Source organism: Pantherophis guttatus, chromosome 1, assembly GCF_059756535.1.
Source record: "Pantherophis guttatus breed Tessera chromosome 1, ASM5975653v1, whole genome shotgun sequence".
NCBI classification, from domain to species: Eukaryota; Metazoa; Chordata; class Lepidosauria; order Squamata; family Colubridae; genus Pantherophis; species Pantherophis guttatus.
Window position 1 is genome coordinate 295,171,767 of NC_142063.1, and position 14,742 is coordinate 295,186,508.

At 42.8% G+C, this 14,742-nt stretch overlaps 1 protein-coding gene across 4 annotated transcripts in view; it reads left to right on the forward strand.

Annotated features, from left to right (window-relative positions):
* Positions 1–13,632, forward strand: part of SUSD4 (sushi domain containing 4) — a 67,571-nt gene extending 53,939 nt beyond the window's left edge. For all 4 annotated transcript variants that reach the window (XM_087883161.1, XM_034427896.2, XM_087883160.1 and 1 more), the window contains 4 exons: positions 5,879–6,070; positions 6,507–6,651; positions 8,491–8,873; positions 12,380–13,632. In XM_087883161.1, coding sequence (XP_087739287.1) covers positions 5,879–6,070; positions 6,507–6,651; positions 8,491–8,873; positions 12,380–12,408 — 749 coding nt within the window. In that variant the 3' untranslated portion in view covers positions 12,409–13,632. The remainder of the gene's footprint in view (positions 1–5,878; positions 6,071–6,506; positions 6,652–8,490; positions 8,874–12,379) is intronic.
* Positions 13,633–14,742: the final 1,110 nt, after the last annotated feature.

The window sequence follows — 14,742 nt, forward strand, 5'->3', positions numbered from 1 at the left end:
AAATCCTCGGGCCCGTACCCCTTCCAGGCGATGAGGTATTGGAAGCGCCCCTTCAGCCAACGGGAGTCCCGGATACTGTCCACCTCGTACGTCGAGGCGTCGTCCTCGTCGGCTGCGGCTGGGGGGGCAGGCGTCGGCGGGCGGCGGAGATGGCTCGCGGGGGCCTCAGGGACCAGGAGGGACCGATGAAAAACAGGGTGGAGCCGCATGGAGCGGGGTAGAGTCAACCGGTAGGCCACCGGATTGATGACCGCCTCGATAGGGAAGGGACCAATAAAGCGTTGGGCTAGTTTCCGTACCGGCCGGTCCGTGGGGAGGTGTTTCGTGGACAACCACACCCGATCTCCTACTTCCAGCGGTGGTGTCGCTCTGCGGGCGCGATCGGCGAACCGTTTATAATCCTCTTTCGCCCGGATCAGCTGCCGCCGCACCAGTTGCTGCACCGCCTGCAGCTCTGAGAGGAAGTCCCGGGTCTCGGGAACAGGGGAATCCATGATGGTCAACGGGAAAAGCCGTGGATGGTATCCGACATTGGCATGGAACGGGGTCATCTGGGTGGAGGTGTGTTGGGAGTTATTAAAAGCGAACTCCGCCAGGGGAAGGTACTCGGCCCAGTTGTCCTGCTGCTGGTTGACAAAACAGCGGAGGTACTGCTCCAGTATGCCGATGACCTTCTCCGTGCCCCCGTCAGTCTCCGGATGATGTGACGACGACAGGCACACCTGCACCTCCAGCGCAGCCATCAGGCTTTTCCAGAAGCGGGCCGTGAACTGGGCCCCGCGGTCCGAAACCACCCGGTCCGGCAGGCCGTGGAGGCGGAAGATATGTTGCAGGAACAAGCGAGCCGTGGTGCGGGCCGAGGGCAGGCCGCGGCACGGGATGAAATGTGCCATCTTCGTGAGCGCATCCACCACCACGAGGACGGTCGTGTACGTAGCGGACAGGGGCAGGTCTGTCAGGAAGTCCATGGAGATGGCTCCCCACGGTCTCTCCGGTGTCGGCAGTGGCTGGAGGAGTCCGGGAGGGGGACCGGACGCGGCTTTGGCCTGTCGGCACGTCACACAGGACGTCACGTAGGCGTGCACGTCGTGCCGTACCCGAGGCCACCAAAAAGTCCGCGTCACCAAGTTCAAAGTCTTAAAGAAGCCGAAGTGCCCCGCCGCGGGGTTGTCATGGCACTGGTTCATGACGAGGGCTCGGAGCGGACTCGTGGGCACGTACAGCCGACCCCGGTGTCTGAGCAAGCCCTCCTCCACGGTCCATGGGGACGCGGGACCGACGTCCGCTCTCCGCTGCTGCGACCAGTCATCCTGTCGCTGCGCTTCCAGCACCTGAGCCCGCAGGTCCACCGGTTCCTGGACCGCGGCCAAGGAGTCTGCTGGCAGCACCGTCCGGGGGGGAAGGGAGTCCTTGGGGCAAAAGTATTCCGGCTTACGGGATAGCGCGTCCGCCCTCTGGTTGAGGTTGCTCGGAATGTATGTGACGTGGAAGTTGAACCGGGCGAAAAACAACGACCACCGGATCTGCCGCTGGTTCAACTTCCTGGCCGTGGTGAGGTGCTCCAGGTTCCGATGGTCCGTCCGCACCTCCACCTGGTGTCGGGCCCCCTCGAGGTGATGTCGCCAAGCCTCGAACGCGGCCTTGATGGCCAGCAACTCCTTTTCCCAGATGGTGTAGTTGCGCTCGGAAGGGTTGAGTTTCCGGGAGTAGTATGCGCAGGGAAAAAGAGTGCCGCCATCCACCGGAGCCTGTAGTAGCACCGCCCCAATCGCCACGTTGGACGCGTCCGTCTCCACCACGAACGGACGGTGTGGATTGGGGTGCCTCAGGACTGGCTCCGTGAGGAAGGCCTGCTTGAGAACCTCGAAGGCCTGCTGCTGTGGGGGCCCACACTGGAACGGGACCTTCTTCCGAAGGAGCTGGGTCAACGGCAAGGTCAGGGTGGCGAAGCCCGGGATGAAGGTCCGATAGTAGTTGGCGAATCCCAACAGACGCTGGACGTCCTTCACCCGACGCAGGGGTTCCCAACTGCGCAAGGCCTCCACCTTGCGCGGGTCCATCGCGATGCCCTCGGGGGTGATGATGTGCCCGAGGAACTCTATGGAAGTCTGGAAGAAGTAGCATTTCTCCAACTTCGCATAGAGCTGGTGCTCCCGCAGGCGTTGCAGGACCTGGCGGACATGCTGGAGGTGACTTTCCGGGGTCCGGGAATAGATCAAAATGTCATCCAAGTAGATCACCACGAACCGATCCAGCATGTCCCGGAACACATCGTTCATCAAGTGCTGGAAGACCGCGGGGGCGTTGGTCAATCCGAACGGCATGACGGTATACTCGAAGTGTCCGTACCGAGTGCCGAACGCCGTCTTCCACTCGTCCCCCTCTCTCACGCGCACCAGGTTGTAGGCCCCTCGGAGATCAAGCTTAGTGAAGATCGAGGCCTCCCGCAACCTCTCCATAAGCTCTGGGATCAGCGGTAGGGGGTAGCGATTTCGCACTGTGATGGCGTTCAAGCGCCGGTAGTCGCAACACAGGCGCAAGTCCCCCGTCTTCTTTTTAACGAAGAGGACCGGGGCCGAGAGCGGGGAGGTCGAAGGCCGGATGAACCCACGGGCCAGGTTCTTTTCCAGAAAGTCCCGTAAGGCGGCCAGCTCGGGCTCCGACATGGAGTACAGGCGTCCCGAGGGCAGGGGTGCATTGGGCATTAGGTCCACCGCACAGTCGTAGGGTCGGTGCGGGGGCAAGCGATCCGCCTCCTTCTCGCTGAACACGTCGGCGAAGGGCGTCAGCTCCGGAGGCAAGGAGGCGTTTGGGGCAGAGACGTCCTGGCCGGCGCAGGTGTGGCGAAGGTGGTCGACACACTGCAGGCTCGGGAACGAGATGGCGTTTCTTGACCACGCCACCTGAGGGTCGTGCGCCCGAAGCCAGGCCATCCCCAGGACCAAGGGAAAGTGCAGATCCGCCGTTACGTAAAACTGGATCGCCTCCTCGTGGTTTCCAATGGCGAGGCGCAAGGGCTGGGTAGCGGTTTTGATGGGTCCCGCCACGAGTTCCCGCCCATCTATAGTTTCGACCCTCAACGGAGGGTCCACTGGAACCAAGGGGACTTTGTAATGGGCCACAAAGGCCTGGTCCATAAAGTTCGTGGTGGCCCCCGAGTCCACCAGCGCGTGCGCCTGGAGCCCCTCCGACCGGTTAGCCAACAACACCCGGGTGTTCAAAATCAGGTGCCGAGGGGGCTCACAGTCCACAGCCGCCGACTCCGGCGGGGCATGGTCACGTGCCTGACCCAGAGTTTCCCCTAGGCCAGGCCTGGCCCGTTTCCCGGCTGGTCGCGTCGAGACTCCGGAACAGGCTTGAGCGGTCCACTCCGCTTCCGGGGACACGAGGCGGCAAAATGTCCCGCCTCGCCGCAATAGAGGCACAACCCCCCTTGACGTCTCCGCATCCGCTCCTGGGCCGTCAGTTGAGGTCTGGCTGCTCCGAGCTCCATGGGCTCCTCAGCCGTCGCCACAAAACGCTGTGCAGTCCGGAGCGCTGTCGGTGCGAAACGCGGGGGTGCCGACGCTGTCGGTGCTTCCGGAAGAGCCCGACGGGGCCGTCGCCGTTGCAGGCGGGCGTCGATGCGCAGGCATTGGGTCACCAGCGCGTCGAGGGTCGGTGGCGCCTCCACACGAACCAGCTCGTCCTGCATCTCGTCGGAAAGGCCGTCCTGGAAAGCGTCCATCAGCGCCACCTCATTCCAAGCCGAATCCTGGCCTAGCAGTCGGAACTCTGCAATATAGTCCTGCAGGGGGCGCTTGCCTTGGCGGAGGTCCTTGATGCGCCTCGCTGCCGTCTGCACCCGGTCCTCAAACATGGTGCGCAGGTGTTGTAAAAAGCCCTGAAAGTCCAGGAGCAAGGGGCTATCTTGCAACAACAGGGGCGTGGCCCATCGGGCGGCAGTGCCAGAGAGGGAGCTGATAACAAATGCCACCTGAGCCCGGTCATCCGGAAAATCCTCCGGCCTCATCGCCATAAACAGTTGGCATTGTCCCAAGAAGGCCGGAAACATCTCCTGCTGCCCAGAAAACCTATCTGGCACGTTCACTGGGCATCTCGGACGGGGAGGGGGAGGAGGTGGAGCTGCAGGAGCATTTCCCAAAGCAAGTTGGGCAGTTAGCTGTGCTACTTGCTGTTGCAGAAGCTGATTGGCCTCCAGCATCTGCTGTATCTGCTGCTGCAGCTGTTGGTCCATCGTGGGTTAACGATGGAGTATGGGGTGACGAACAAGATGATCTGTCCCCGTACCCACACACACACACACACAGCCAGTCGAGGGTTAAGGAAACACTTTGGAACGCACCCAGTTCTTATCTCCGACTTGGCAGCGATAGACACACCGTCTGCCAAGGGACTTTATTTGCACAAACAGACAGATAAAATACGAACGTTCAAGAAAGTCCAAACAGAAATAATATTCCTCCCAGCAGTTCCGGACGAGGCTTTAGTGACTCCAAGGTTTTGCTTTGTTCGTCACAAAAGATCCTTGACCACCACTCTCTATTATATAGTCTCTGGGGTGTGGTCTCTGGGGTGTGGTCCAGTGACTCAGTGCTAATCCCTAGCACGCCTCCTAAACTGCTGCAAACGTTTATCACGCCTTCGGAGGCGTGCGTCCAGGAATGATGTCTCATTATCACTTTGACTGGAATCAGCTGTCTCCTCTCCCTCGACCGGCACTTGAGACAATGCCAGAGGGGAGGGGCCTGGAGAGGGAGGCCTGGCTGACTCCTCTTCCTCATGCTCGGAGCTTTCTTCCTCCGATGGGACAGGCTCAGAGGGCGGGGCCACAACACGTATCTTCCAACTCTCTTAATACATTTCCCCCCTGGTTTACTTCATCAATCACTATTATTTCCATTGTTGTCACCTCCTTGTCATCTTCTTCCTTCATTTCTTCTGTTGACTCCTCCCTTCAGGTTTCTGAAGTTTCAATGTAGGTCCACAAAAAATGAATATAAGATTTTGCCAGTTACTGCTGGCAATTTGTGATTGTGTTAGCTGGGAATATTGAAAATAGCAGAATATTGGGCTGGAAAAACTGGAATGGAGTTGTGTTAATATGTAAATATTGATGGTTATTTCCTTCATGTTATACTGGTAACAAAGCCACTAATAGAAATCAATACTCCTGCCTTTTCACCAAAGTTTATTTTGTACCTTAGATTTGAGCAAATACACCAGGAACTACAATTTCTTTAACTTCAGAGATATTTGGATATTTGGGTAGATCACATTCATTATGTAGTTCTCTAAATAGAAATTTAGGGCTTGTTTAAGAATTTTTATTAATTAACTATTTTGATATATCTTGTATTAAGAATTTTAAAATTAAATTAAGTTACTTGTTCTAGTAGGTGCAGGAATGTCTATTGCAATAAAACTGATGGTTTTTTCTAATTTTATGCTCCTGGTGAAATGTTACATTGTCAGTTAGTTGTAGATTCTAACATATATTTTATTGACTAAATATGAAGCATGCTGAAAGTACTTTATAAAATTATAAGAATGAAATAGAGGCATAATACTAGGAATATAATTTGTGTAAAGTTTATTTTTGTTATTTTTAATAAAACCTGACAATGTTTGCACAACAGTGTTTTCAGCAACAGTAATTGTTTCATTCTTTTTTATTCATAGCATTGCACCTGCCATTGTGCAGAAACTAATCTGTTGTTGTGTAATATATTGGTACCTGTGGCAAGAAATTATGCATATGTTTATGTTTTGACTGAGGTAGCATTATATACAAATATTGTTACATTCTTATTTCTGTTAATGCCGGGTGTTACTATAATTAACTGACATTTTAAAAAATATTTTATTTATGTCCAAGTTTGTCCGCTACCTCCTATGGTGACTCATGGAGATTATATCTGCCATCCGCGGCCTTGTGAACATTACAATCATGGAACTGTGGTTGAGTTCTATTGTGATCCTGGCTACACTCTCAGTAATGATTACAAATATATCACCTGCCAGTATGGAAAATGGTTTCCATCATATCAAGTATACTGTATCAAAACAGGTAAGAATAAAGGAATCTGGATATTAAATGTTTAAACATTAATTTTTCAAATAAAAGTATGTTTTAAATTGAAACTGCCTCCACAATACTATATTATTTGTAGCATTTATTTTGCTTTCAAAACAGAAGTTTTGAAACAATCCAAATCCTGCTCCTTTTGTATGTACACAATGTCAATAGATATATCAACCATGTGTGGTTAGCTCCCATGACCATGGCCATCATCTTTCTGTTTTGATCTGTAGATATCACTGCTTTCACATGTGATAATTTATTAGATTGGAAATAATTTTGTAAAAGCATAAATAAATGTGAGTAATCATATTTGTTGTGTTTGTAGCTCTGTAGCTTAGCTTGTAGTTTAGGTTCTGATTCTTCTTGTGTACAATAAAAGGCCATTATTATCTAGTGTTTCCTATTACTCTTTGTTTCACAGAACAAGCCTGGCCAAATAACCAGGAAACTCTTTTGCGAACATGGAAGATTGTGGCATTCACTGCTACTAGTGTTCTTCTGATGCTTCTGTTAGTTATTCTTGCCAGAATGTTCCAAACCAAATTTAAGGCACATTTCCTTCCAAGGTTAGTATTGGTTTAATTTTTGCTGGTGTACAAAGCAGTTGATGATTCTTCGGAATTTTATTTGCAACTGATTTGTAGTACAATTAACTTATATAGCTGTAATAACCTGTTTGTTTTCTGAAAATAGTATGATCAATGTATCCTATTAAAGTAGGAGTATTGCGCTTTTCAGAGTCAGGCAAAATGTTTTCATCAATTGTGTCCAATTATTATTTTGGCCTTCCCACTTCCTCTCAGCCCTTTCACTCTTTCTTCATACATTTGTTTTATAATTAAAACTTCATTCTATATTCCCAAATTATCTAAATATATTTATTTCATTCTGTACTAATCATTCACTTTTGTATCCAATACATATTTACTTTTTATCATACCTCTTTTTATATAATTTTAAGTAATGTCTTCCTCCTTTTAGTAGTTTGCTTTTTCATTTCTCTTGACTTAGAAAACATTTATTTTCATATAACAAAAGTGGACAGAAGCAAGTTCTTTATAAACAGACATTTTCATTTCTTCAAGCAAACACCTATTCTGTGTGATGGACACCATATTAATCTCTATTTTAGTACCAGATTTTGTATGCTTAAAATTATTATATTCATCTTCCCATCTTTAATAAACATTCCAGCAAGATACAAAACTCATCTACCTGTTCTAACTTTTCACTATTTAATGTACAGCTTTTATTTTCCCCATCAAGCCCACCTACCTTGATCAGTTACTTAGCCATTCATTTAGTTCTCTTTGATGGTGGGGGGGGGCATGTGAAACAGACATCGCAAGAATTTTCTACAATGGAAAACAGACTGCTTTCATTGACTGCAAAAGCAAAGCTGTACACTTCCTATATAGTACGTGAATTGCAAGTTTCAAAGGTAAACATAGCTTTTCCTTGTTCAACAAGGAGGGAGACCCATACAAGCATGAAATGTTTTAGTGGGTAAAGCATTCTGCTGGCAAATGCAAACAGATGTCTGGGAAGCTTCAGTGTCTAGTTTAAAAACGCTTCACTGACTACATCATTTCATTTTTGAGGCCAAATCTGTTTTGGTTTTTTAAATGTATAGCATATTCCCTAAGCATTACCTAAGCAGGACTCCTCTAGTGGCATTGGGGCTGCAACTCCCAGAATGGATCCAGGAAATTATAGGCCAATCAGTCAGACATCAACAATCAAGTGGAGGGTTTGTGGGTACCTAGAAATGAACAAGGTGATTACAGGAAAGGAGCATAAGTTTGTTAAAAACAGTTCATGCAAAGCAAAACCTATATCCATCTTCGATAAAGTGACTACATTAGTGGACCAGTGAAATGTTATTGAAATAGTATTCTTGGACTTCACTAAAGCATTTGACAAACAGATGACAGCCTACTACTTTCTACATTTTTCTATCTTGATAAGATGTGTGATAGACAGCACCACCACCAGATGGATTTGCAGTTGGCTGACCAACCATACTCAGTGTGTAGTCCTTAATGGAACTACATCAACATGAAGGAAAGCTTGCAGTGGGGTATCTCTAAGGTTCTGTTTTGGGCCCAGGACTGTTCAATATCTTCAAAAATGATCTAGACAAGGAGATAAAATTATAACTCATCAGATTTGCAGATGACACCAAGCCGAGTTGGGGGGCGGGAATTGCTAATACTTTGGAAGATAGATAGACTCAAGATTTAGAAGGACCTTTACAGACTTGAGCATTGGGCCCTATCCAACAATAACTGCATTTCAAATGATTTAAAATTTTGTTCTTGAAGAACTCTGTTTCTGGCAAAGGATGTTTAGCCATTCTCAACATCATTTTTATACACATGCGTTCTCTTTTTTCCCTGATCTAGAGATACTCAAGAGAATTGCAGCAATGGCCCAGACTTTGTGGTGGTGGATGGTGTCCCTGTCATGCTTCCTTCTTATGATGAAGCTGTGAGTAGTGGCATAAATGAGTTGGCATCAGGATGTGCGCCCCCTGCAGGCCAGGGATATGTTTTTCAAGCCGATGATCAGAATCCTCCAGCTTATCCTGGACCAGATGATTTGAACAGGTTGCCAGCTGAATTTGATACCTGTGACAGCATTTCAGGCTCTTCAGAACTTCTTCAGAGTTTATACACATCTTCTGCATGCCAGATGGGAGCTCATCCTGTCTCAGACAGAACTGATGTTATCAACAGCACCACTGAAGAAGTAGCATCAACCAGCCCAAGCATTGATATTGCTGATGGTAATTTTGAATGTTGAACCTTATGTAGGATTATTTTAGCATCAGTTTTTTCCATATGGAAAAGCCATGAGATTGTGCTTGGGAGAAGCAAACTATCCTCAGATCCGTGGTCTGTCTCTGATGTTCTAGCTTCTCTCTCTCTCTCCTCCATTTTTTTTTCTAGCAGAGCTTCTTTACAAGCCAAATTTTCACTGCTGATCCAGCAAGCATATATCTGTCCTTTATTGGCAGGAAATGAACTGGTGGATGGTGGGTATGCTTCATCATCAATGTTAATTGAAGGACACCAGTTAATTATGCCATTCAGAGTCTCAATATCTGATTGTGTTCCTGAAATACTTTTATTAATATTGATTTCTGTCTGTTATAAGGTGCAGTTCTGATTCATCTCAAAAAATCAGGAAAGAAAAACGAGTATTATTGTTCATAATCAATACTATGTGTCAACCAAATTTATTGTTAATGTTTTTGTTGTGACAGAGAATATTTGTTGGAGACTCTGTTTAGCTAGTTTTCATAGACAGTTATTTATTCATAGAATCAGTAAATAATTAGGGAACTTAAATAGTTATCTAGGTGTAGAATATGAAGATAGCCATGTATGGCTATCTCATGAGCCCATATTCCAAAACCTCCAATCTTTTTTGGTGAGGTGCATATTTGAAGTTTTGAGGGTATTCTGTGAGTGCCCCAAATTTTTGAAAAATTCCAAACCCAGAATTTTTAAAAAATCTATATTTTGACAGAATGAAAAAAGTAACATTTTTAATGTTGAATTCTTGAAAACTCAAGAAACTCCAAAACCCCAAAAATCAATAATTCAGTATTGAAGCTAAATATTTATTAAATTTATATGCCACCTATCTTACTATCCAAAGCGACACTGTGTGGCTGAATAGCATAAGAATATTTAGTCCTACTGTATATTTTGTGTTTGTGTTTGCTGGGTTTTCTTTTCAAGTAGGTTGCCGGTTAATTTTTGTTACAGTCCATATTCTTTAATTTTCATGTAACAAGGAATTTAAAACAATGATAATTTTATCTTTCTGGAATGTAGCAATCTATTTTCTCTGTGCACAAAGGACCCTCAGTGAACATACTATAAAGCCCATGTTTAGTCTCTCCCACTGTGTCTGTCACTCAATTATCTCCAGCCAATGCCAATAGAGATGGAACCAATTGATTGATGATTAATTACATACTATCAATAATAAGAGTTGGAAGGTTTTCAAATCCAACTCCCTATTGTACAATACTATACTTATTGTACAGTCATTCTGATTTTTTTAAAGAACTTGATCAAGTTGTGGTTGATTCTTAACAATCACATAGATTTTCTCCATGATGAGATGGAATCTATATCTGCTGTCTTATTAATTAATATTGTCTTTAAGACTCCATTTCTTGGAGGTGTGTTTTTAAATCCCATCAAGGGATGTTGGAACACTCAGAACAAAATGGAATGTCCAATTTTGTCCCAACTCAGGATAGAATTTCTGGAGAAAGAGATTTAAAACCCACTTGAATTCAAAATGTTCTTGGTAAACAGTCAGATAAATTATTTTCCAGAAAAGGGCTGCCTTTTTATAAAAATGGATGCAATAAGAGGTGTGGGTGAGCTTTTTACCCTCCTAAAATACTCAAGGGTCATTTTGGGATTACATGAGCAAATTTACAGGGAAAGTCAGGGCTGCAGTCACCTATATCACTTCCCCCTTGAGAATGTCTATGGAATTTAGGTGAGATCCTAATGATCATGGAAGCATACCTCAGAATAACAGAGTTGGAAGGGACCTTGGAGGTCTTTTAGTCAAATCCCCTAGTCAGGAAGGTAACCTTATACCATTTTAGACAAATGGTTGTCCAGTCTCTTCTTAAAAACCTCCAGCAAGTGGAGGCAGGTTGTTCCACTGATTAACAAATAATAGAATAGAATAGATTTTTTTTTTATTGGCCAAGTGTGATTGGACATACAAGGAATTTGTCTTGGTGCATCATATGCTCTCAGTGTACATAATAGCACACCACAGAAAACCTCAAGGCAAAAACCTAGCACTGATGATGTTACCTAGTTGGGCAATGAAACATCTGCCAGAAAACAACTAAGCTCAGGGAGCACCATGTACCTCATCTAAATTCCATAGATATCCTCAAGGGGGAAGTGATCAACCCATAGTTCAACTCTGAGCTACAAATATTCTCTTCTATTGGATTTAGGTGACTAATGACAATTCTGGTACTTGCTTTTATAACTTAAATTTGTTTAAAGTGGAGCGGGCTGAAAAAAGCTGATATCCTAGTTACACCCAAATTATTATTTTTTTTAGTATAACATTCAAGTTATCCAATTAATATTTCAAGATCCTATAAAAATCATGTCCTTTTGCTGAGTATGGATTTTCTTAATACCAGTATGTGCATTTCAGTGGGCTAATATGCTGAATATAATTGTGCTGTAGTCTGACAGCTTCTTCTACAATATCAAAGAAAGTACAAAATTAATGTTTGTAATTTATTATAAGTGAAACTGTGAAATTATGCAAAACCTACCATTCCAGGAATTGAGTGTTCTCCAGGAAATTCTGTTCTTCTAAATCAAACTTCTCCAGCCATTCCGGGAATAGTCTGGAAGTTTTGGGAAGGAAATCTTCCAAATCTTTAGTTAATCATTCACAGTATGTTCCAGTTGAAACAGGTATATGAAGAGAATAGCACACAACATTCGATTCCTGAAACTGTAGAGTTTATTTGCTTATATTCGCCTTTGTTTATTTGCTTATTTATTTATTTGTATTCAGCCTTTATTATTTTTACAAACAAATCAGGGCAGCGATATGTCCAATTTCCCCAAAGACACAGAATTACTCTAAAAGCCCTAACACATTTTAATCTTGAAATTCCTCCCGTTCTAGAACAAAGCAGAATGCAACAAAAGTAAGTGGATAGTATAGTGCCATAATTATTCAAATGACCCAAACTCATCTGAAATATATAATATAAGTGGTCCATGTTTAGTGATTGCCCTGTGTAATGACCATTCTTACTTATGACAGTGCCCAAAAATTAGCTTTATAGTCAGTCCTCACATTTATGACCTTTCAAGGTCTGAAACACAAAACAAAACTGAAATAAGATCATACGCACAGTCAAGCCTTTTTCTTAATGACTGAATTGTGGTCACTCAGTGTGGACTACCTGTATGCCAAATTTAAGATATATGAGAATTCATCTGCCATAAGACGTGTTAGCCAGAAAACTGCTTCAGAAAACAGCCATTTATAAAGTGCCTTGAATAAATTGAACTGACTCTATGAAGTCACTGATTCTGATTATACAAGTAATTGTGCAGAGACTAAATAAAAAAGATTGCCTGAATTCCTGCATAACTGAATTATCTTAAGAACTGTCAGGCTCATTGCTGATATGTTATAACACAATAAAATTGCAGGACATTCCATATGACAATTCACAATTAAAGCCCATTAATTCTTTCTTTTATTTTCTAGAAATTCCATTGATGGATGAAGACCCTTAATCTGCACAAATATTTCTCATATCTTGTTGGGGCGGGGAATAAATCATTTACATATGTATACATACATATCTATATTATCTATATGAATCTCTATATAAAGACTGATTACAGATGGAGGCAAGGATATTTTCCGTTTTTATAAATCTTCCTCATTATAATGTCATCAGATTTTGTGCGCATATTTTAAATCAACTTTGGGGTTGAGAGCATCAGCTATTCAACAGCAGCTTTACAAAATGAATCCTGAGGATTTGATGAGACTAAACATTACAGGAGAATTACACGTTTGTGGAATAGTGACAAGTGTATCTGCATCGCAGGAAGTTTTAACAGATGTTTTAAAACAACAATGAAGAGTAGACAAAGGTACAAGTGCAAGTCATAATAAAAGTATTTCAGCTAATGTAAATTCTGTTTAATCAAAGCTGCTTCATATTTATGATGGACCATACTTTACAAATTTAATTTATTGAGGGAAAAATAAATGGTTGAAATTAAAATCAAAGAGGGTCACTTCTAAATTTCTTCACAAAATTCAAGGTGGAAACTTTTACTGCAAGCAAATAAAATACTTGGACTCAAGGAAAAGCTTAATTATTGGGGGTAGAAACTCATTGGAAGTAACCTGAAGATTATATTGAAATTAAGTAAAAGTACTGTAGATGATACTGTAAAGAACACGATATGTCATAGGGAAATGATGAAGTATTGATACTTCCTAATTATTGTGTTAGGGGACCTGGGGAAGGGAGGCATTAAAATACTTCATTGAACATGGAAACATATAAAAATAAAAAATATTTTTTATTCAAAAAAGCAAATGTTGGGAAATCTTCAGCCTCAGATATGTAGTAAGAGACCTAGGTTCAGTAGCATCTAAGAGTCATAGAATGGTTATTCTCATGAAAGAAAAAGAAAACTAAGTTGAGTGTGAACTGTTTGAGTGCTTTAGGACTGAATATCACAGAAAAAAATGCTATTAGTTGTGTGACATTGATCAGGAAGTGATTGCATATACAGGTAACTTTTGTATATATAAATTTTCATTATATATTTTTCTACTGTATAGTCATTTGGATTGTGTAAAGAATAGCATTGCTATGGGATAAAGATATGATTCAATTTTTAAAAGAATGAGCTATCAATACAGTAATTATAGCTGAAAGTAACTTCATTTCATTTCATTTAAAGATGTGGGTAAAATAAATAAAATGCTTAAGAATACAGATGTGAAAAGATTGCTTTTTTATATAAGGTTGCCTATAGACATTATATCTTTCAGCCTTATAGTACTGCTGAACAGAGAATCGGAAGAAAGAGAAGCTTCTATTGTGAGAAAGCAGCTAAAGTATTCATACAGCTGAAATTTAAGCCACATTTAGGATATGATAGGACAACAACATTAAGCACACATTTGGGGGTTAAAAAGCAGCTTTAAAGTATCCTGGGATCCTCAGAAGGTTGGTCGATTTTTTGTGCCATCATCCTGTCAAAAATATATTCCTTCACTACCCACCTGCTTTTGGGCAGAAAGAAAGATAGGAGTAATGTCTTCTCTACCAAGTCAAATGGTCATCTCAGCCACTGAACATGGATTTCCTGACCAAATCTAGATATTTAAACTGAAACTCAAATATTATTTTCAGGGTAAATTTACTGTTGGATTCAGTAAATGTCAAATTGATATAAAAAAGATTTTTGAAGCCACACAAATTATGTTGATTTTGTTTTTACCTCTCTTATTTCTTCTATAACAAACTACAGGAATTTTTGTGGGGGGAGAGAGCTTGCATCTCTTGATGATCATTTTTCTTTCATTCTATAACACTAAAAATAACATGCTACATGTGTTTTATGTACATTTGAATCTTACTTATGTAAATAGCTTACTGTTAGAACTATTTTGATTTAACAGCAGCCATGACAAGAAGGGTATGCAATAAACATTTTATAATGCTAACAGTCTCAATTCTTCAAGCTATAGTATTGGGAAATGTTTCTCTAACATTTGCAATCCTTCAAACAAACCAATAAACTATATAGAAGATTATTTTAGACAAAACAGAAATAAATTGTTAGTGCCTTTTAAATTTGCTTTCAAATAACCATTCCTGGCTATTTGAAATTAATTCATAAATTTTAGTAAAACCTTGCAAAAGTTAATAAAATCACCAGTACAGCTTAGTCTAAAATTTCTGGGAATAAAACACTCAGTCGATAACATTTTTTTCTGAAGGATCCACAGTGTAAATAACAAATGACACAACAGGCCAGGGTATTTAAATGACAATGACAGATATAAAATTTCAGAGTAATGGCTCATGTAAATAAGGT